This window comes from Toxorhynchites rutilus, chromosome 1 (assembly GCF_029784135.1).
Source record: "Toxorhynchites rutilus septentrionalis strain SRP chromosome 1, ASM2978413v1, whole genome shotgun sequence".
Lineage (NCBI taxonomy): Eukaryota > Metazoa > Arthropoda > Insecta > Diptera > Culicidae > Toxorhynchites > Toxorhynchites rutilus.
In genome coordinates this window covers 61316107-61338858 of record NC_073744.1, presented here as the reverse complement: position 1 = coordinate 61338858, position 22752 = coordinate 61316107, and the positions used below count along the sequence as shown (strand labels likewise).

The 22752-nt window shown below is 39.6% G+C and overlaps 1 protein-coding gene across 1 annotated transcript; it reads right to left on the bottom strand.

Moving 5' to 3' along the window:
- Positions 1–4194: 4194 nt before the first annotated feature.
- Positions 4195–17293, bottom strand: LOC129762078 (uncharacterized). The gene is made up of 6 exons (XM_055760064.1): positions 16863–17293; positions 16013–16547; positions 13347–14756; positions 13114–13285; positions 5340–5945; positions 4195–5283 (listed from the first exon to the last, which is right to left on the bottom strand). The coding sequence occupies exons 1-6, from the start codon at positions 16918–16920 to the stop codon at positions 4618–4620; spliced, it is 3447 nt and encodes a 1148-aa protein (XP_055616039.1). The 5' UTR covers positions 16921–17293; the 3' UTR covers positions 4195–4617.
- Between the last annotated feature and the right edge of the window lie 5459 nt (positions 17294–22752).

Below are 22752 nucleotides of genomic sequence, written 5' to 3'. Positions count from 1 at the left end.
ATCAATGAAAAACGCGCAAGTAGGGGAACCCGAGGCAAGAGTGCCATACGGCGCAAAAGTGCCCATCTGATTATTTTGCCTATTTCCATCTTTTACAATTACTACAGAACTTTGTTTTATTCATATACTGCATATTCCTCACATATTATCAGCCAGAACCTTAAATATTTTTTATTGGAAAACAGATAAATACTAACTGAGCTTCTTACAACTGCAATCTATATAAGAACGCACATGCGCAAATTAACGAAATACCCTCAGTTTCTATATGTTTGCATGACTCCACCCATAAATACAAATAGAATAATCAATTTTCTTCAACTTACTGTATGAACTAATTGAAATCGTACGCATTTATTTCAATAAAAAATAAATTTGTTATCTCTCACCTTCCGGGGCAAAAGGAGCCAGTATTACCGGGGTAAAAATGCCATAGTCGTAACATCGAATTCGATCTGTCAAACGCAAACGTAATAATCGATTATGGTGTACTCGTGGTTGTGTTTGTTGTGGTCATGGTTTGTAAATATGAACGGATTTCGTTCCGAAACCAGTGGCAGATGGAAACTATGGTTGTTGCCGTACATTCTGTAAATCATGGAGACGAGCTGCGGAGGAATATAGTTTACCCAGAAGAACATTGGCAAAATGTGTGCAGAAGTTAGGCCGTTTTAAAACTGTGTTTTCTAAACAACAGGAGGAGTAACTCGTGAGTCACATCCTTAACCCTCCTGTACTCGCGTGCAAAATCATAACACGTATACTCGCGCACGATGTCACAGACCGAAAATTTAACTTCTCTGGAATGTTGACATTGTGTATTTTCTGGCTTTAATGGCATTTATTTGAAGGTATGATTGAATCAAAAAAACTCAAAAAACATGTTTCCTTCGTTTTGAGAGATGAACCAGCATTTGGCTGAAAATCTCTTTAATAAAGATAGAAAAAAAAAATGTTTCCTTCGTCTTTATTATGTTTTAATAGTCATCTAATTCAGCCCCCTTAAAATAGAGTAATTTTTGATACTCCAACACAAATAACGAAATTCAAATTTTTCGCTGGTATTAATTAAAAGTAAGCAACTGAAAATAATTCATGGAATTATAAAGTTCTATAGAATAACATAAAAACGTATTCATCGATTGTGGTTTTATTGGAGTAAGAATCAGAACATAGCATAACTACATGCTCGAAACGAACATATTTTTTACATTTCATGCAGTTGTTGCGTGTTTTCGGGTCTTTTATCGAAGAGAAGAACGTATAACGATTTTCTAGATAATTACCAGATGATAAAAGTTCTGGAATATAAAGTTTGCATACTTGTAATATTCTATGTCTCTGTTTTTTTGGTAAACTAAGAATTAATGCCTTTTTCTAGATGGGGCATTAAAAGATGATATAAAAGGGTTTCTAGGAACTTCCTTTTCTTTGTCTTGTTTTCTTGGTGATATTGTTCATTATAGAAAAAATATCCCCGAAACTGTAACTGTTAAAAATTACCATAAGCTACCGATGAGTTTATAGTTTATTGTTTACAATTCTTCCACAAGTGAAATTCTTTCACAAGTGTGTATATGTATAACCATTATATTTAGCGAATAACTATATGAAAATCAAATATTTATATTTTGCTTTTGAACGTATGAATCTAACGACGAATATATCGACGAATAGTTAGTATATGGATCCGTTCAATCCAGTTACCAAAGGGATTGAAATTTAATTAGAATAGTCCGGTAATAATATTATGCATTATACTCAATAAATATTCCATACCACTAACATTAATTTATACATTTCATTCAACAATATTCTAGAATAAGAAAAAAGGCACTTTGTAGCGGACCGGGTTTCAAAAGACAACCCGGAACCTACGGCCAGCTCGAAGAAGGCTAACAGCTCAGCTTTCCCACCCGACCTCTCTTAAGCGATTGGCTTAAGCGCCACCTCAGAATACCACAACAGGGTTTTCTCATCACCGGAAGTATTCAGCGAACAAATCACCAGACTGGCTCAACCATCTGGGAAACAAAGGCTCCAAAACAACAACGAAATCCAAATAATAATCTCGAAACACGGATAACGTGAAACCTTAATGAAACTTAAAGTGAACGATTACAGGATCACATATGACTTTTACTCATAACTTAACAACATGACGAAAAACTTCCTGAGTGGACTACAGATTCACATTTATACAATTTATTTGTACATTTACTTTTGCTTAAATCTAAGGGACATCACATGTGCACATGGACAAAACAGGGTACCTGGGGAGTGCGGTGAGGACACAAATTTCCTCACCGACTCCTTCTGCTTCTTTGCGGCGGATTCCCCGCCGTTGAAGGCGGCGGGTCCGTTGCAGGCGCGAGGATACGGCGCAGCCTTTTCTCCGACGTGTTGGGTTCGCCGGGTTTCGCCGAAAAAGGAATTTCCCTAACAGTGTAAGCCAACGGAATATCGGTAGCATATTATAGTCCGTTAATTGCACAAATCTACCTGTTGTTTCCACGTTATAAAGAAAACTTACAATTAACCGATCGCGAACAAAACGCACAATGGTTCCGCGGACAGTTCTAAGTAAAATGGTCGAAGAACATTGTAGTCCTCAGATAAACCGCAGGGTATCTCGCGATTCAGAGCTCAAGCTCAGCCGAAGATAATTTCCCCAAAGCATCCCCTTGTGTGCATCTTGCGTCAACTAACCGTCCTTGAATACGACCTTCTCATTCCCCTCCCCAACCTCAAGGCCACGAAAGTAAGCGCTGCGCGAACAGACACTCATTGGCCGAACAACTTTGGCGATTGAGCTTTCGCCCAGCTCCAGGGAGGTGGGATGGGAAATCTAAGCTCTTAAGTATACTTTCTGGAGTATCTTTTAGTTTACTTTCGGTTGTGACTTAGTATAGGTACACTCTAAATGTTTCAGTGTGAGTTTTTGAATTTAAATTTTTATATTGGAATAATTACTAACTATCCTAACCAATAAATAAATAAATAAGTATATAAATAAATGAATAAATAAATAAATAAATAACTATGTATGTATATATATATATATATATATATATATATATATATATATATATATATATATATATATATATATATATATATATATATATATATATATATATATATATATATATATATATGTATATATATATATATATATATATATATATATATATATATATATATATATATATATATATATATATATATATATATATATACATAGTTATTTATCGCAAAGTCGTAGTGTTGATATCTTCTGAGAAATGAACGAATTATTGATTTCTCGATCTGACAGACCAATGCGCGAGTATAGGAGTGTTAGTATGCAGAAGTTATTTTATGGGCTGACAACACACGACATCCCGAACCTAGGGTATAAAATCGCAGGTGAAATAATTTAGATCATGAACATCCTAATTGGCCGGAGAAGATTGGCTTGCCGGTTTTTTCGAACGCCACCAGAACTTGAGTTTGCGTTCTTTGGAACCACCGTGAATTTCACAGTGCTTTTTACATAAAAAATTATATTTTCATAAGATTGGCACTCTTGCCCCGTCAAGGCGGCACTCTTGCCCCATACTGGAAAAATTCAAGCCAAAACATCATTTTTGTAAATGAAACATTTTCAAAGTAAACATAACTTTTGAACAATTTGATGCATAGCTACACCTAAATAGGAGTATAAATGAACAAACCAGCAAAAAAATGGAAAAAATATAACAAAAGAGCATTCAAAAACGCGTATTAGCTTAAGATGGTACTCTTGCCCCGGGTTCCCCTATCTTCAATGGAAGTTTATCCGATAGGTGTAACACGTTGAACTCCGACCGAGGTAGGAGACCGACAATGAAGTTTCGTTTGGCTAAAATTTAAAATAAGAAAAATCATTTTCTAACTTGGTTGCTGTCGTTCCGATACTCTGACACTCTCCAAACGAAAAGTCCATTGTCGGTCTGACCGTTGAGACCGGCGCGAAAAAGACGGAAAATTCAGTGTCAGTTCCCAGGAACCGATGAGGGACTCCACGTGTTCAGGAACGAGAATTAACAGAAAACATCACAACGATTTGGAAAAAGAATTCTTGAATTAGTTAATAGCGAAATGTTTCTTCATTCATTGATTTCAGAAGAATTAGATATTTCACTACTGAATAAATACAAAAAGACTCAGATATACGATATTCGTATGATGAACTTTTTTCTATTTGGTCTGGAATATATTGTTATGTTATCACATAATACAACTGCAATCGATCATAACAAAACTCTACTAGTAAGGACGGAATGTACAACGCTAAATCACAATTGACGGTTGAATCTCTTTTTACATCTTCATATCCTGGAGCCGATCTGGCGTAGTGGTAACATCCATACCTCTCACGCTAAAGATCACGAGTTCAATTCTCACTCCCAACATTCTTCCAAAATTGGAAGTAAAAAGTGACGAACCAGCCAAAAGTGTTGAAAGTCACTATAATACAGATATAAAAAAAAAAAAAAAAATCTTCATATCCAAGAGTGGGTTAGGCGAATAGGTCGCCCCTAATCACGTTTCACATCTATCAGCTGTTCTTTAACTCTTAAAATCTCATTGTAACTATACATGACTCGTGATTAGTAGCATACTGCTAACCACCGGCAACACCATCAGTAGGAGCGGAAATTCAATCCCGCCTGCTCCAGAGTTGAAAAAACTTCTTTTATTCTCATTCTCGTTAGGATCTCGCACCCCACAGGTTCGATAGGATAACGTTTTCTTCCGCTTCTGGTTCACATAGCCAGCGATGTAGATACTCGGTTCGTCGAGTCGCCCGGTAGCTAGTAGCCTGGAGAAATCCTGCTCAATTCTATGCGCATACGGGCCCTTGAAGTGGACAATCATCTGAATGCAAGCCCCGTTGTGAAGCGTTTTAGTGCTCCGCGAATCGATAGTCAACATCCACTCGGGCAGTCCCATCACGGCTCGGATGTCCTCCATGAACTGTGCCACCACAAATCGGGGAGGTTTCTTCAAATTAATGTACTTGACAATGTCGTGATCAGGTTCAATATTTGCACACGCGAAACGATTTCCTGAGAAATCCGGGCCGAATATAACTATCGAACGCCCGAGCGCACTCACAGGACCCTCCAGTGGGAAGTTAGTGTCGGAAAACACCATCCGACGGCTTCCGATGTTGATGGGTCCGAGGCGGGCAGAAATATCCCCCACGTAGCACCGAAGTGGATTGTCGGGGCCGCATTCCTGGCGGTATAGATCTTGCTGTTGGAAAAAAATAAAATTTATTATTTTTCAGCAAAAAAAAAAAGAAATCTTACATTCAACGGATCGGCCAGCTGGGTGTAGTAGGGGTTCCAAACGTAACCCGCGGCCACGCACCGCGTCTCCACTTGTTGGACAGCTGCATCCACTCCCACCGGATTAACCCAAATGTGCCATCGGTGGTTCGATGTCTGATTTCTGTCGTGCTTTCCCGGGTATCTCAGTTTCACCTCTATGACCGTGTCACTCTGGCTTCCATCATTCCCGATCAACTGGGTCATGCGGATGTAACCATACGCGTACCCAGCCGGATGATGGAACGAAGCGATTGCACGTATCTCTCGTGCCTCACTAGGGCTATACCCACGTTCCAAGGTGCTGCAGGCCCAGCGACGATTCTTCTCCTTCTTATGCACAACAATACTCCTGCCAATGATACTTTCGTACCCGAACAGGGGCAGCCTGGAATCATTGTACGACTGTTCGTACATCGTAGCCCCATCCAGGGTTCCAAACTTCCCGCTGAGGTCTCCCAGCTCGTACTCGTCAGTGCTTCCCATGGCGGGCGGAGGCGATTTCTTCGGGTCGACATTCCGTGGATTCCAATGGCCATACACGGTGGAATCCTCGCACGGGAACTCCAGCTCACCCTCAACGGGGCTCTGAAATTATATGGTTGATTAGAAGAATATCGAATTATTTCTTCAAGTAGAATCTACAACTGAGACATGCAGAATTTATTGTTAGAACGATTACGATTACTATGTTCTGTCGAAAAAAAAGGATGGGTTATATCTATGATATAACCGCAAAGTTGACGTGCGACTAGCTTAGCCTAGCAATCATTTGTTTGTATTGATTAAATTTTTGATTGAATGAAACAATTTCCGGATTCCATCGAATTCACTATATTTGCTTTGTGAGTAAAGAGATTGAATAAATGCCATGTAAAGTCAATTCATGCATTGTGATTGAGTATGTTCTTTGTTACAAATAAATTTAATGGCAGTTATTTTACGTTTGGTATGATGCCTAGGACAAAATATGTGAACGGAAGAATTATCAAATGATTATTTTATTTTACATTTCCATCTGAAGTTTGCATCTTTCCAGTGTACGTTCTTCTCGAACCGCGAATCTGACACTCAGTGCCAGTAATTCAGTGAGTAGATTTGAAGGCATATCCTTCAATGCAATCTTGAATAACCGAACCAAAGCGTTGTATTCGTACCCGTTTTTGTAATCCGTATTAGGAAAACACTTTTCGGAGTGCAAAACAAACATACGGGTGCAAAAGTACCCCGGCTTGCATGAAGCAACAACTTCAACTTATACTTTTTGTATTATAGAGCCTTCAAACTTGAAAGTTCGTTCGCCTCTAATGTCTGCAAGATTTTCCCAGGTTCCTATGTTTAGAAGACCATGTTAAGGAAACATATTTTAGTCTGCACAACTGCAAGCGAATAGATTTAAAAATTGAGTGTTCATCAACATTGTTACAATTTCCTTATATCCCTTCCTTCTCCTAAAAAAAATGTCACCCTTCTAAACTCGAGTACAGCGCGAGTTATCGGTTTTCCACCTTTCTAACGATAGATGTAAGAAAGTTGTTTGTATATATATAGTTTTAAAATTATATTTAAGAATTCGGCTCCTTTAAACTTATGTAATTGAGCCTATAAAAATAAACGATTTGAAAAAATGGCAAGCGAGTTCGAAAGTACTCGCAGTTTGAACTTATTTGCAATTGAAGTCTGTATTAGCTAAATACATTTCAGTCGAAACAAAAATACCCCAGACCTGCATGAATTTGCAATGCCAATTTCCTCAGACACCTTGGTTCAGAAGTCTGTTTAGGGGAAACACATTTCAGTAGGAACAAAAAAAAACACGACTTTCATGTATTTGCAATGCCGATTTCTCCAACACTTGGTTTTTAAAGCTGTGTTAGGGAACACATTTCGGTGAGAACAAAAATCCCCATACATTCATGTATTTGCATTTCCGATTTCCGAGGTAGTTAAGGCGTTTAGATAACGCTTAACATTTTACAGTTATTCAATTGTTTATCTAATGAAAAACAACATTTTGTTAGTTGCGATAGATGCGTAGAAATATTCCCTATCAAGTGATGCAAACATCTCTCCTATCCAGTACGAAATGTTCGAGCTATAAGCATTCGAAATCTTTCATTTTTTCCTGCATGTTCTGTGTTTAGGTTTTCATTTTACCCTCCATATATTCCGGTTAGACGTAGTCCCACGTCAAAAATAAAATCCACTACTAGTAGAACTTCCTGTATAAACCCTCGGAAGTCTTTTCCACGCGTTGTCATGCTCTGCATTGTGTCACTCTTTCTGGTATAGATTCGGCACTGATTCGACATTACCAATGCTGTAGGAGATTTCGACAGCGCGAGACCATCCCGAGACTAGAAGAAAAGGACACAATACATCGAGTTTTCTCGTGTTTCGCGTTCCGTCTGTTACGGATGGATCACGAAATAACCCGTGTTTTCTACACTTGATGGTTAAATCCTAAATCCAAGAATCTAACAAGACCTGCCGATGGCTCTGCTCCGTCTCATCCACACCGAAGGAAACGATCTCATTCGTGGAATCTGCACAAACTAAGCGTACAAGTTTGCCCCAAAACGTGCGATCCCAGGCGTATGTCTTAAGGCGCGTCCACATTATGCCGAATGATGCCGATCGGCCTGTACCAGGCGGCATATTCGGTTCGTTATGTAATGTGGACGCCACATCGGGTGCACGAAGTCAAAGCCCCATCGGTTGTACGAAGCCGTCACGAACACATGAAGCACAATGTCGTCAACGCTAATTTACTTCGTTTTGTTTTGGTTCGACTTTCTTGAACCGGACCCACTTGTTTCGGGTTGGGTTCGGTTTGTTTCGAGTCGGTTTTCGGCACGTCGGCAAGCCCGGGCGGTACGTCCACATTTAGTCGGCTTTACCGGGCGGCCAAGACCGCTCGGCGTAATGTGGACACGTCTTTACAGATTTCTTTTCGGTCCTTAATATGTTAAAGGCCAAAGACGAGGACACTATTGGTAAGCTCCCCGTATCCAACAATTGATCGATAAAACACCAGTTGAGGTCATTTACCATTCGACATTGAATCAACCCAAATATATATTGTCACATGTCGTGAAGTGATCGATATACCTGAATCAAAACTTCTTTCTGAACTTGCCGGCCAAAAAGTGATCAAAGTTAACCAGATCACTAGGAAGGAAAATTATGTAGTTAAATCTACAGCTACCCTTATTTTGACCATTCGTGGTACAGTTATCCCAGAAGTAATTTTATTTGGATTCCTCCGCATCGATACTAGGAACTACTCCCCGAACCTGATGCAATTCTTCAATTGTTTCCGCTTTGGACATACGTCGAAACGATGCCAACGCGAGAATCTACTATGTCGGAATTGTGGCAAAAACACAGCATAAATACCAAAACGTGCAACGATATCGCTCACTGCATTAATTGCCAAGAGAACCACTCCTCTTCAAGCAGGGAGTGCCCAATATGGCTTAAAAAATATGACATAACCAAGATTAGTAAAGACCGAGGCATCTGATATAAACAAGCCAAGGATCTATATAACATTAAAATAATGGACCTTCCTTTTCGTGTGTCCTGCAAGACAGGCTAAACGCTCTCCAAAAAAAAACCGACTGCTAGCTGCACTAAATACAAATGTAGTTGCGCTTCAGCTGAAACAAGTCCGGAAAAAAGCTACGAAAGCACTCCACCTGCAGTTAGCTTTATCTGGTCCGAATCAGATACCTCGACTACCATATCAGAAGATTCCGATGTTTCTATGGAAATCTCTCAGGCTCCAATAAAAACCAAGAGGAATATATCTTCCGAGGACCCATCCTCAGATGAGCTGAAAACATCTGCAGATGAACGACGCCAAAACAAAGAGAAACAAAGGGAGAAGACACGAAATAATCAGGCATCAACGGAAACCACACCACAAAAAAAAAACAACACACAAAACAACGATACACAACCAAAAGAATACAATGCACGAACGACAAAAACTTTAACTTCTTCCACTCCAATGTAAAGTGATCCGAAATCTCGGAAGAACAGCCACCCTTCCATGGGAAACTAAGGTCCATATAATCAAGTCGATAATACATTCACCCTCAATCAGAAATTAGTAATGCAATAGAACATGCGAAGTCTCAAAAAAAACTTCCTGGAATTACTGATTTTAATTTCAAAATACAATTCCACAATCATATTACTCAGAAGAACTCAATCCATCATTCAACTGGGATGCAACATCAATAGAAATCGGCACCCCCCACAATTTTCTTTCCAGTACGTATAAATTCTCCTTCTCCAATCACAGTAAGTATATAGGGGAAAAGCAGGTAAAATGAACACCCTAAGGAATATTCCCATTTACTGCGTCCACATACCGATTTTTAATTAATTGTTGTTCAAGATATCAAACGATTTTTATTAAAAGTATTACGATTACATATTAAAAGTACAATAAAAGAAAAACAGTTGTAAAATCGAACACAATTTTAGTTTGCGGTTAAAATGATCACCTGGAGGTGGTAAAATGAACACTTGTACATATCATACTAAATGGGTTAGATTTATACGTTGTTTTATGTCAATTTTTTTTCAATTTATTTTAATTCATTATTGAGAATTATTGAGAAATACATATAGTATGAAATCTGGACATATTTACCTAAAGTAGCAATCAGAACTTTCTCATACGTACAAAAACGTAGTAAGGAATACATAACGCTTTACATATTGAGATTTGGTTTTGGTTGGGGTGGCATATTTTTCTAGGGTCAAAGCTAGGGTCACAAAAGAACCCTTTGAAGAGCAACATGTGATAAGGTACATCAGCTTTAGAAAGCATAAGATTGTAAGTCGTTTTCCGGTGATGGCACATTTTTCCCCAAACAACAAAATAATTTCAAATGCAAATTAATCGCTGAAATCAACCAAAATATCTGTCTACCTCTCACTGATAATGTGAACAGTCGTCCAAACTGATGATTTGTTGATCAGGTCGAATAATTTAAATTTCATGGAAATTTCATTTCCCTCGACCAACCTTCTCCAGAAGTGTCAACAAAACCTAGATGGAAATTCGAATATGCTAATATGCGAATTTGCTAACTGGCTATCAATGTGACATTAGAAGCCGTCTCTCTGCCAAACAAGATTGGACAGCCGAGAACTTTTCCCAAGTCATCTTCGAGCAGAGGCAGAGGCAGAGCAGAGGCTTTCGGAGATTTGTTTGTCTCTACCTTGTCTAACCAAAGCTTTGATCTGCAAGGCAGATTGCGAAAGAAAACTCATTGATTTTAGCACCGATGCAGATTTTGACTTCAACAAAACTCTTTCTTCCAAAGAACTTGAATGGGCCTTAAACAAGGCAACACGGGGCTCCACTGGACCAGATGACATATTGGGAAAAAAGCTGAATCTTTACATCAATGTATTGAACAGCGTAACCTTTCCTAATTGTTGGAAAGAGGGCTTAATAATCTCTCTGCCTTAACCAGACAAGAATAATCACCTTCTTTATAACTTCCGTCCCATCACTCTTCTTAGTTGTGTTGAGAAAATCATGGAAAGCTTTATTAACCTAGACGACGCCGCTGAGTCGCTGAAAACAACCTTCACGCAGATGTTATATCACTCGATCTAAACAAAGCTTTTGATCGAGCATGGAAGTACCCAGTACTGAAAAGTCTTATCGACTGGGTGATTCGTGGAAGATTGAGCTTGGAAGATTGAGGAAAACAGAACCTTTAAACTTTCGGGTTGAGATAGGGAAGGAGACGAAGGGAAGGAGGATCCTCTACGGAACAGGCATCTTCAGCCGTGGCGGGGACAGAGTACTCAACACCATAAAACCTATCTACAATGAAGCAATAAAGCTAGCAATAGGAGCCTTCATCACAAGTCCCACTCTTGCTGTTATGGCAGAATGTGGTCATCTACCTTTTAATCACCTTGTAACGAGAGCCATCACGAACAAAGCCATCCGTCAACTTTCACTCCCTGGCAATGATCTCAATGTACCGTTATTAACTCGAGCTAAAAATTGGTTCAAAGACCTCACAAACCAGGACCTTCCCGATATATGTGCACTTTCAACTGCCACGGGAAGAAAATGGAAAGTCAAACCGCCGAACGTGAATCTTGATCTTCTCAAGACTGTCCGTGCGAGAGACCATCGACCAAAAATTAAAGCCTGCTTCAACCAACTCAGGGCTATTCATTTTCAAATCGAACACCAGGTCTACACAGATGGTTCTGTTACGTCCGACGTAGCTGGGTGTGAAATTTTTGTGAACAGATACACCGGTAGTTTTTCTCTTCCACAACAATACTACTCTTCAGTGAGGAAGTTTTTGCTCTCTTAATAACTGCACAAGAGTATTCTCATGATCTCCTTCCTACTGTAATTTTCTCCGATTCAGTTAGCTGTCTTCAAGACCTGCTTAGAGGAAATAGTAGTCACCCATGAAATACTGATAGAAGAGGCTGCTTCATAAAAAACCTCCCCTTCTGTTGGGTTCCTGGTCATTCCAGAATCATTGGAAACGCAACCACCAACAAACTGGCATGGGTAGAAAAATGGAACCTTCAGATATGCCCTGTCCTCGATTTGATATAGTCCGCTGTGTCGAACAGCAGGTTTGTTAAAGCTAGAATACAACCTGGTTAAAAAGCCATCCCACTCATCTCCATCAAATCAAAAATACCACGCTCCTTTGGTTTGACCAAAACAACAGCAAAGAAAGCCGGGTGCTAACCCGTCTTCGAAATGGTCATACTTTCTTCACACTCTCCATCCTAATGGAGAAAACCTTAATGAGCATATAATTCACCCGAAGTTTCCGTTATGCCCCGGGTTTAGTCGTTGTCAGTTAAGTGCGCTGCACATACAACGTCCCGTCATCGTTCCGTCAACTGTTCACTTGGACTTGTTTTGCCGACGTTAAAGTTGCCGTTGCTGGTGTATGTGGATGCGACCGTATGATTTCCATGGGAAAATATTTGAGGGGCTTAGAATGAAAGGGGTGTGAGTGATTTGATCGATTTCTCTACATCGACTCTCTCTTTTGGTCATAACTTACCTGCAAATTCATTTCCAGCTGTATTTGACAATGTGGAATATATGCCAGAAACTCATCTATCGGATTCTATAGCAAACTCAAATTGGAACGTTTTTGCAGTTGAGATATTAACTAAAGAAAAAGTTGATGAAGAGAAATCGATCAAGTCACTTACACCCCTTGCATTCTAAGCCACTCATTTGCCATTTTACGTTTCATTGTAAGCTATAGAGGGAAAGTGTTTATATTCATATATTTTTATATATTTAATTATGTTTTATATATTTTTATGTGTAAAAAAATCACCCATGGGAGGAGTAAAGGAAACCGGGGTTTTCAATTGTTTTTAATGCCAAATGTCTTGAAATAGCACAAAACGCCGAGATCTACTGTCAATTCGATTTTTTTTTTTGTCAAAAGTAGAAACCAGACACTTCAACTAGAAAATGTTTCATCCTATCGTTTCAAGATGTTTTCCTCACGTTTTATATATGTACTGATTAATTATTAACAAAAAAGTGTTTTTTTCTCGTTCACGTTCACGGAAGCTCTAAACCTGCCTTAACAACTAAACAACTTTAAAAATATGAATACAACAACAAAAATAACCCTAGACCATAACAAATGGGGTTCGTACTGAACAAACAGGTTGTGATTCCTTCCCTTCTCCTCATAGAAAGTATTGATATACTCACGATGTGGACATGGTAACCACTGTTAGCGATGAGTCCCTTGAAATCCACCTCCACGTTTGTGTTATCATATTCAGACTGCTGCAGCATCTCCATTTTCCCCTTGATGGTCAGTGGATCTCCATTCGAATACCAGTCTCGTGCGACTACTTTCCTCCGGTGGTAGCCCCCGATTCTAAACATAAATTAACATTTTAGACAAACCCAGTGCTACCAGCCGCTAGGCTCAAACCAACCTCGAACACGCAAGCCGTTCTCCTCTGGCCTTCGGACCATGATCATCGAATATTACAATCGATCGCCCAATGATGCTCGCATGACCGCTCAGCGGCAGGTTCGGATCAACAAACATCTTCCGACTAATTCGCTGAGCGTCTTTCTTACTTCCGGCGATTTCCAACGTCCCCAGTCGATTCGACAAATCCCCCAGACGACACAGTTCGTGCGAGTGCGTGGTACACTGTTCCTCCCAGTTTTGTCCCGATACGAGTGACACTCCATGCGGATTGTAGAACGCACCCGTACTGACGCACCGATTCTGCCAATCATAAAAATCTTTGCCCGGTGGATCGACCGTAATTGCCCAGCGATGTTCGGCGGTGTTATTATTCTGGGCACCATCCGCGTGTATCATGTACTCGAAAATTACCGCCGTATCGGTCCAAAACTCATCCTTTACCTGTCGGAACAGGATTCGCCCGACGATGGGATAGCGGAACAGTACTTGAGCCGTAACGATAGGAATCTGATATGGTCTGCTAATCTCATACAAAGTAACCGCTCCACAAGCCCAGGGCATCGCCGTTATGTTGGAGGGGTCACTACGATTGTAGCGCTCAACGGTAAAACCTCTGAAGATAACGTTGTGCACTCCTTGCAGCGGAAGGAACGCATCCCAGTAGTATCCGTTCAGTTCAGCACTCGTTCCCGGAAGATACATCCTGTGCATCTCTTTTTTGTTCCGATTAGTTAGTTTCCCGCTGAGATCACCCACCGGGTACTGATCTTGTGTCCCAAAACCAGGCGGTGGGATATCTTTGGATTGCATATTGAAAGGATTCAGTGTAGGTCCAGATGTGGAACAGAAGTTCTCTTGATCAGCCGAATAAGAATGCAGTGGAAGCGTGTTTATCTTGAAACCGGCAACATCTTTGGCATAGTTTACGTTATGCTGAAGTTCATTGGTAATCGATGAGAAGGACGCATTGATCCATGTTGGTTCGAAGCGAGATCGTTGAACAAATCTCATTTCACCCTTAATTCCCCCTCCATTGACCATCGCGCGTGCCGATTTTGGCTTCAAGTGCCGAATTTTAGCGCACGCCAGAAATGTATCCGGATGCACTGGATCGAAGATCACAAGGTATAACTTTCTCGAGGGTCCATACAGATCGCTCGGCAAAAGGACAAGTTCCTTGTCGTTGAACAGTTGAGCAAACTTATTCTTCTGAGAGTTCGTGGTGATTTTGAGGTTCCCCAATCGCACGTCGATATCACCAATAGCCTTGCCGGTGCCACGGACCTGTGGATCGAACACTAGCTGCAGTTTATTGCAATTCGCTTCCGTATCAGTGGCTTCATTCTCGAAAATATCCGTCACATAGATCTTCCAGCTATGCTCAGTGAAATCTGGATTGTTCAGTTTTCTGGGAAGAAACAAATCAGTTACAAATTTGCTCAAATTTAATAGGAGTACCGGTAAGTTTCTTGGTTTTTTTCAAAAATTAATGCTTTATTCTGAAAAAATAGTTTGTATTCAAAGTATTGCCCATAGCTAGTCACAACTCCCATCTTTCTGGCAATTCACGGATCCATTTGCGGAAATAATCGGGCGGTTTGTCGGCTAACTACGAATCGATCCAATTTTTGACTTGGAAGTGCTGATCAACCAGGCCATGTTGCATCGATCGAAAAAGATAGTATTCGGACGGAGCAATGTCTGGAGAATACGACGGGTGGGATACGACCTCCCAATTTAGCCTTTCCAAATGTGTTTTGACCGGTTTCGCAACTTTATCGTGTCTTTGCTCGTATTGTGGTCGTTTTTTATTCATTGCACGGCTCAAACGTATTGTCGTCGATAGAGATTCCCCGTAATGTTTTCATTCGATTTTAGCAGCTCATAGTACACCACACCCAGCTGGTCCCACCAAATAGACAGCATAATGTTGGTGCATGGCCGGGATATCCATACGTTGCCCGACGTTTAGGATTGTCGTAATCGACCCACTTTTCATCACCAGTAACGATTCGATGCAAAAAAAAACCCTTTCTTTTATGCCGTTGGAGCAGTTGTTCGCACGTGAAAAAACGGTGTTCGACGTCTCGTGGCTTCAATTCATACGGAACCCAATGTCATATCTTTCGGATCATGCCCATTGCTTCTAAACGATCGGATATGATTTGCTGAGCTACTCCAAGTGTATCTGCAAGTTCTTGTTGCATTTGTGGCGGATCTTGATCGAGTAAAGGCTCCAATTCTTCATCTTCAAACTTTTTTGGCGATCCGGAACGTTCTTCGTCTTTCAAGTCAAAATAACCACTTTAAAACCGTTCAAACCACGTATAACACGTTCGTTCAGTTGGAGCATGATCACCATAAACTTCCACCAAAATACGATGGCTCTCCGCAGCATTTCTCTGCATATTGAAGTAATGAAGTAACCCTCCCCGCAAAAACTCTCTCGTTGGTACGAAATTCGACATATTTGAAGTGGCAAAAAACTATATTGTCACGCTTCAACTTTTTGACATATACTGAAAAAAAATGCAAAAAAATATAGTAGCTTCCAACGAATGTCTGGAAATTTTATTCACTGGAATAATAATCTAGTTACGCCATCTGTTGTAAAACCGAAGAAACTTACCGGTACACCTAATATAATAAGTTTTGGAACAATACCTGGATTGAGCTTTGAGATGGAAAATGTTGGAATAGATCAACGTATCTGTGTGATGTGTTTCCTTGGAAACCAACCAGCGAAAATAAATCGATCCCGAGACGGGACTGTTGAACTTTGCCTCCGCAATATGATCCTGCGACCCATCCCTTGTGGTAATAGTAGCACAAATCCTGAAATTGTTATTTGGGTCATACAACACCAGAGATTTTCCCCAAAGTCCCTTCTCCCCGGTCAGTGGTATGTTGTTCAACCAGCTGGTTGACTCATTCCCCGGCAGGGTCAGAAATCCCAGATCGTCGTCGAAGGACCACAGCTGCTCCCCAAGAGCTCTCAGCTCACATCGCTCTTTGGGATCGACAATTGTATAATCCACTGGCAATTGATGTACGCCCCAACTCCAGCCCTGATCCGGATATTGAAGAGTTGTCTCCAGGTCTGACACTATCCTAACCTCTCGATCTGTGTGTTGCGAGAATGAGATTTCCCCATGCAGACCATACTGCGAAATATATGCAACCAAGTTCACCGAATTCACTGAAACAATCAAAAATAACAAATCAATCAAACACAAAAGTGTTATCAACGCATCGGATCGAAAACAATTTTCTCCCACGTTTTGAAATGATGCCGATCACTCAATGTAGAGCGGTAATGGAATGATTGAAACTTTCACCGGAAGCTACATTAGTTCCAACGGTCCACCGTCGAGTTCATATATCCGTCAGCCGTGGACACTTTTTCCCGGCCCCTCCCTCTCACAAGGTCATTGAATTGTTGCCCGACGTGGCAAGTAAAAGTAGGAAACAAAACCGCAAAACAAATCGAGCGATCGCGTTTGTCTTGACTAACCTTGAGTTGCAAATCCGGCAGCTATAACACAAATTGTACGGATAATTGAAAACGCCATCTCTAAAACGTTTGATTTAGGTATTGGCCGATATCGGCATGCTTGAAATGACTCTTTTTATGGTGCGTATGTTGCGCAATGAATCATTGTCTTCCTCTTACACGCTCGAACTCGTTTTGCACTGACTGTGTGAGTCACTTTTCTTCGCTCAACTTTCCACGATTGATCACTGCCTGATCGCGTAATGTACGTCCGACTGGTTCCACCGATCACTTCAAACTATACTACGTGCAGACTGCGGACCGGCTCCACACAGGTATCCGCGAGCGTTGTGCTCAAATTTTGAATATTCCTGCTCTCTCGTAGTGTTTGATCGTGATGTTTTTGGGGTTTGTTTTGATCCTCTAGTTTGGCGTCGATGTTGATCGCTGTGTTTTTTCTGCTATGCTTTCGAATATCTTCGCAGCAAGGTAACTACTACCAACACAAGCGCCATACGCAAGCACCGTAGCATAGCGGACTTGGGATCTTTCTAATTTCTATCATGAGTTAAGCCGGGTTCAGACGGTGCGAGCAAGCATACGAGTCGGTCTAGTCAGTTACTGCAGTGCAGCTACTCACACCGTGTGAACACATCATGCCAGTTATTGTCATGTGTGATCCGGCGTGCGAGCTACTTCAAAGTTTTTTGAATTTACTCGCACTCGCATGCTTCAAAACGTCAAAAACAGAATTTAGCGTTCGAATCAGGGATGCCAAATGTAAAGAAATGTCTCTATTTTTAAGATATTTGAAAATATGCGAAGATATTTATAGACTTGAAAATTATTGGAAAAACAAATAAAACCCTCATAGTTTCTTAACGAAATCATTGTTATTCTGTTTTGCACGCTGGCGGGGCACGCTTTCTTTTTGAGATAGTTTTCTGGAGAATGTCTAATATAGAATCATTATCAGGCACAATTTTCATTCAAAATTCACTCACAACTTGCGAAAAAAAGTAAGGTTCTAAGAAACAGAATACATATTCGATTTAAAAAAGTACATTTTCATTCATTATTTTAATTTTTGACGCGTGTGAATAAAATTTTAAAAGGTCTTCTAGACTATCATTTAAAGCATCACATACTTCCGGAATTATCTTAGCTATGGATGCTTTCGAGATTCTAAAAAATATCGACAACAATCTGAACAATATTCCAGAAGAAAGGCATATCAATGTCATTTATATTATCACTCTTGCAGGTACAGCATCCTTCATGAGTGTATCTTGGCGTTGTATTTGTGGAGCAATTAAATTCAACAGTTTTTCCACTTGTTCAGGTGTTATTCTCAACACTGCTCTGTAATCTCTATAAAATTGTGTAATGATACATTCAACTGAAAACCTAAGATGAAAACTACCAATAAAGAAGTCGATTTCGGACCAATCATTTGACAAATTCGGACCTGATTGCTGTTTCTGACTATTTGATGGACATTTGAAAAATCGCCTGGCATCCCAGGTAAACCCGTGCCGTAGTATCTAGTTTCTCGCCAGCAGCTCACACTATGTGAACGGACAAGGCGAGTCAACCAATTGTCAAGCGAGTCCACCGGGTCAGTAGCTGCTCATTGTCAAGTCAGCTACTAGCAACGTATAAATGGGCCTTTAATATTGCAGGGAAACTTCGGTATAACGTAATTTCAAAATTGTTCGTTGTATCGAATAAAAAATTCAGAAACATAGCTCAGATTATTTTGTTCTGTTGCTGTTTGAGTATGGTTCAGGATTGGGCGATCTCGGATCGATTTTTAGAAGATCGATCTTTTCCTTTCCGATTTTAGATTTTTGTAGATTTGTTTTTCAGTATACATCAATTTCAGTCTCACCAAAGACCAATCATTTTTTAAACGGTTTTATTTAGCTTCACCCGTTCGTATGTACGTTTATAACTTTGTAAGTTTGTAGCGCAGTCCCACATTAATACAAATTTGACTCTCTTCCTGTTGACCGATTGATCTGAAATTTGGAACATACCTTTATCTCTGCAGTCATTATAAAACTGCGTATTTCATGATCTTGACAATCCAAGATGGCATATTTTCTCAAAACCCCATCAATATGGGTATCAAATGAAAGGCCTTAACTAGTAGAACACAGTTGTTTATGAAAAATGCAAATCCAAATTGGCCAACACCACAAAATGGCGAAATATATATATATATATGTTTTTGCAAAACTCCATAAATATGGATTTCAAATGAAAGGGCTTGACTAGTAGAACACAATTATTTATAAAAATGCAAATCCAAAATGACGGATTAGATATCAAAATGGGTATCAAATGAAGGGGCTTAACCAGTAGATCAGAACTATTTATGGAAAATTCAAATCCAAAATGGCCGCAATTACAAATTATCCATTTACTTTTTTAAACGGTTTCGTTCAACTTGACCTGTTTGTATGTATGTTTGTATGATCCATGACCCCGTTCCTTATGACTAATTGATCTGAAATTTGGAACACATCTTTATCTCTACTGTCATTATAATACTACATATTCCATTATCTTGAAAATCCAATTTGGCCGCCGCTATAGAATGGCTGATTTCATATTAGTTTAAAAAATGTTAATTGGGATATATATATCAAATGAATTAAAAAAAACTACATCACGAACAACATAAATTCAGAAAGGTCGCCGGCACAAAATGGTCAAATATGTATTTTTGCAATCTCTCCATTATCGGTATCACATGAAATGATTTGACTAATACAATACAGTACATCATTAAAACATTTCGAAAAAATAGGCAAAAATAAACATTTTGAATATTGTGGAATGTTTTGATTGTAAAGAAATATACTAATGATACAGATAATGTACTAAAAACTAGAAAATAAAATACCCTAGATAGTAAAGGAAGGGATGTGATAACTACTAACTTCTACTTGCCTAATCACTTTTTAGCTTTTAGTACATTATCAGTATTATTATAAAAAAATTGTAACTCAAAAAGTTTTTTTTACTTTTTTTTTACTTATCAACGTAAAGATTATGTTCTTCGAAGTTGGAGTCGATTCGTTGCCTAGTTTCCACGGTCTTATAAAGGGTTAAAGGATGGCTTAACACGCTGAGCCCCGTATTGTTCTTGCTGTGTTTTCCATTCAGCCCGCATCAAGAGCATGTTACCCGCGACGCCGGGGGAACGCGCAAGCTCGTCGTAACCGGGAATTTTGCGCAGATAAGCGGTCGGCTTAAGCGGTCGCAGATAAGCGGTCGGCCACTCCCACGGCGGAGACCGGCCGCCGTGTTGTTCTTAAATTGCCCGGCAATGAGACACCCACTGAGGACAGGTTTGTCCTTTTTCCCTCACAAACCCGGTTAATTCCTCAAACTGAGAACCTCGGCTGGTTCCAAGAACACCGTTTATGCCGAGAATCTCATTATAGGACCAAATCCAATATCCTCGATCCCATCCACCCTAAAGCCAGGGTCAGACGGTGCGAGTAAACATACGAGTCAGTCCAGTCAGTTACTACAATGCAGCTACACACACCGTGTGAACACATAATGCCAGTTAGTATCATGTGTGATTCGGCGTGCGAGCTACTTCAAAGTTTTTTGAATTTACTCGCACTCGCATCCCTCAAAATGTCAAAAACAGAATTTAGCGCTCGAATCAGGGATGCCAAATCTTTACATTGTCTTTACATGTCTCTATCTTTAAGATATTGGAAAATATGCGAAGATATTTATACACTTGAAAATTATTGGAAAAACAAATAAAACCCTCATAGTTTCTAAACGGAATCGTTGTTGTTAAACGGTTTTATTTAGCTTGCCCTGTAATCTGTTCGTATGTTTGTATGTTTGTAACATGTTTGTCTGTAGCGCTGACCCACATTAATAGAAATTTGACCCCCTTCCTGTTGACCGATTGATCTGAAATTTGGAACACACTTTTATCTCTGTAGTTATTACAAAACTGCGTATTTCATGATCTTGAAAATCCAAGATGGCGGCCGCTACAAAATGGCGGATCCCTTTCTTTCTCAAAACCTCATCAATGTGGATTTTCCAAAACCCCATCAATATGGGTATCAAATGAAAGGGCTTGACTATCAGAATACGGTTATTTAAGAAAAATGCAAATCCAAGATGGCTGCCACTACAAAATGGCGGACTACATATTTTCTCAAAACTTCATTAATATGGGTATCAAATGAAAGGGCTTGAATAGTAGATCACAGTAGATCATGAAAAATTAAAATTCAAGATGGCCGCAATCACAAAACAGCAAATTACTTTATTAAACGGTTTTATTCAGCTTGAACTGTTCGTATGTATGTTTGTATGTCTGTAGGATTGTCCCACCAATAGGAACTGACCGAATTTATAAAATACCTTTATCTCTGCTGTCATTTCAATTTACTGGCAACTTATTTGCCGCTGCTGCCGGGTAGAAGAAAACAGCAACCACTGCCGAAAAACTCAAGCTACTGAAGAAGACGGTGAAGAAGGTGAGCAATAAGAAGAAGGCTTTTGCTACTGTTGGTACAGTTGTAGCAAAGAAAAAACCAACTAAATCATCGGAAACCGTTGAACGAAAGTCAAAGTCACCGATGCCACAAAAAAGTTTATTTTGTTTTATTTTTATAAAAGTCACAAAGGGTTGTGTCCGATACATGACCGCATAGTTCACGTAGGATTACGTTAGGCTATTGTTAAACTCTTTGATAATGATCTGGTGGCCCTTAAAAGGGCCGTTTCGTTTAATTGTTGGGTATTTTTTGTTCACTCCACCAGTGTTACATGCGAGCTTTCGGCATCAATGATAGAAAGTTGTTTCAGCTCCGATGCACATTCACGGAATCGACGCTCATATTGCGTGAAAATATATTGCGACATATTTACTCGCGTAAAACTTTATGGAACAACAAAAACGACAATTCACTTCTGTTGGTTTTTTGGAATTATCGGTTATTGTAAAATGCCCCAACGAACATTCCACAATCGATTGAACGAAAATTTTAGACATCTCTAAAAGCAAAAGCAAACATCATTTTTGATCATATTCATATAATTACATATTATGTTAAGTGGAAAACAATAAATTAAACTTTTTCGTATCAAAGCAATATCGATGATCCTGAAAAGGACTGGAATGGTATAATGGGTTGTGCAGAATCCGCTGCATAGTAATGTGATGTTTCAGTCGCTGTTGCTTTCCAAGGCTTTGGCATCTTCGGCTTCTGTGTTTGCCGATCTGAGCGTTGAACGAGAATGAGAAATCCACGAATGCTACGTCCTTTTATATCAGTTGGTATGTGAGAAATAGGCGCCTCCCACTCGCTCGCGATGCAGATATTTGGCTTGTCGGTGAACGAAAGAATCAAAACGGGCGCGAAAAAGGAATGACGTCAATTTCGACCAATCAGGACCGTTTAGATAGTGGTTAAGATTTTTCAATTGTTCGATAGTTAGTTACATGATATATATTATTTTATTCAAGGTGAAAGATTGTTATAGAGTGCCGGAATCGTTTGATGCAAAAATCTCATCAATTAATCATGAAATGAATGAGCAAAAAAATTGCACATTTTTCACGATGCGATCGATTATTGTTTTTCAATTTGTACCCCAATATGTTCCCGAAAAACGTAATCCTACGTCAATGTATCAATGATTTACAAATTATTATATCATAAATTTTACATCAGTTTGCGTGATAACTTCTTCTGCTGAATATTTCGACGTTGTTCGACGACATTGTGCCCAAAGCGAACGACAATCTTGCTTTACTAGGTATGTCTCGCATCGCTAGCATATTAATCGTGACTGAGATGAAATTCCAAGCAGGTACCCATATTTATAGATTTTTGTGATTCCAATAATTTGTTGTTGT

Excerpts from the sequence above, each read along its gene's own strand:
- LOC129762078 (XM_055760064.1), bottom strand. The coding sequence starts at position 16,920 with ATGGCGTTTTCAATTATCCGTACAATTTGTGTTATAGCTGCCGGATTT. Across the intron at positions 14,757-16,012 it reads CATCTCAAAGCTCAATCCAG|AAAACTGAACAATCCAGATT; the intron begins GTATTGTTCCAA and ends GTTTCTTCCCAG. Across the intron at positions 13,286-13,346 it reads GAACGGCTTGCGTGTTCGAG|AATCGGGGGCTACCACCGGA; the intron begins GTTGGTTTGAGC and ends ATTTATGTTTAG.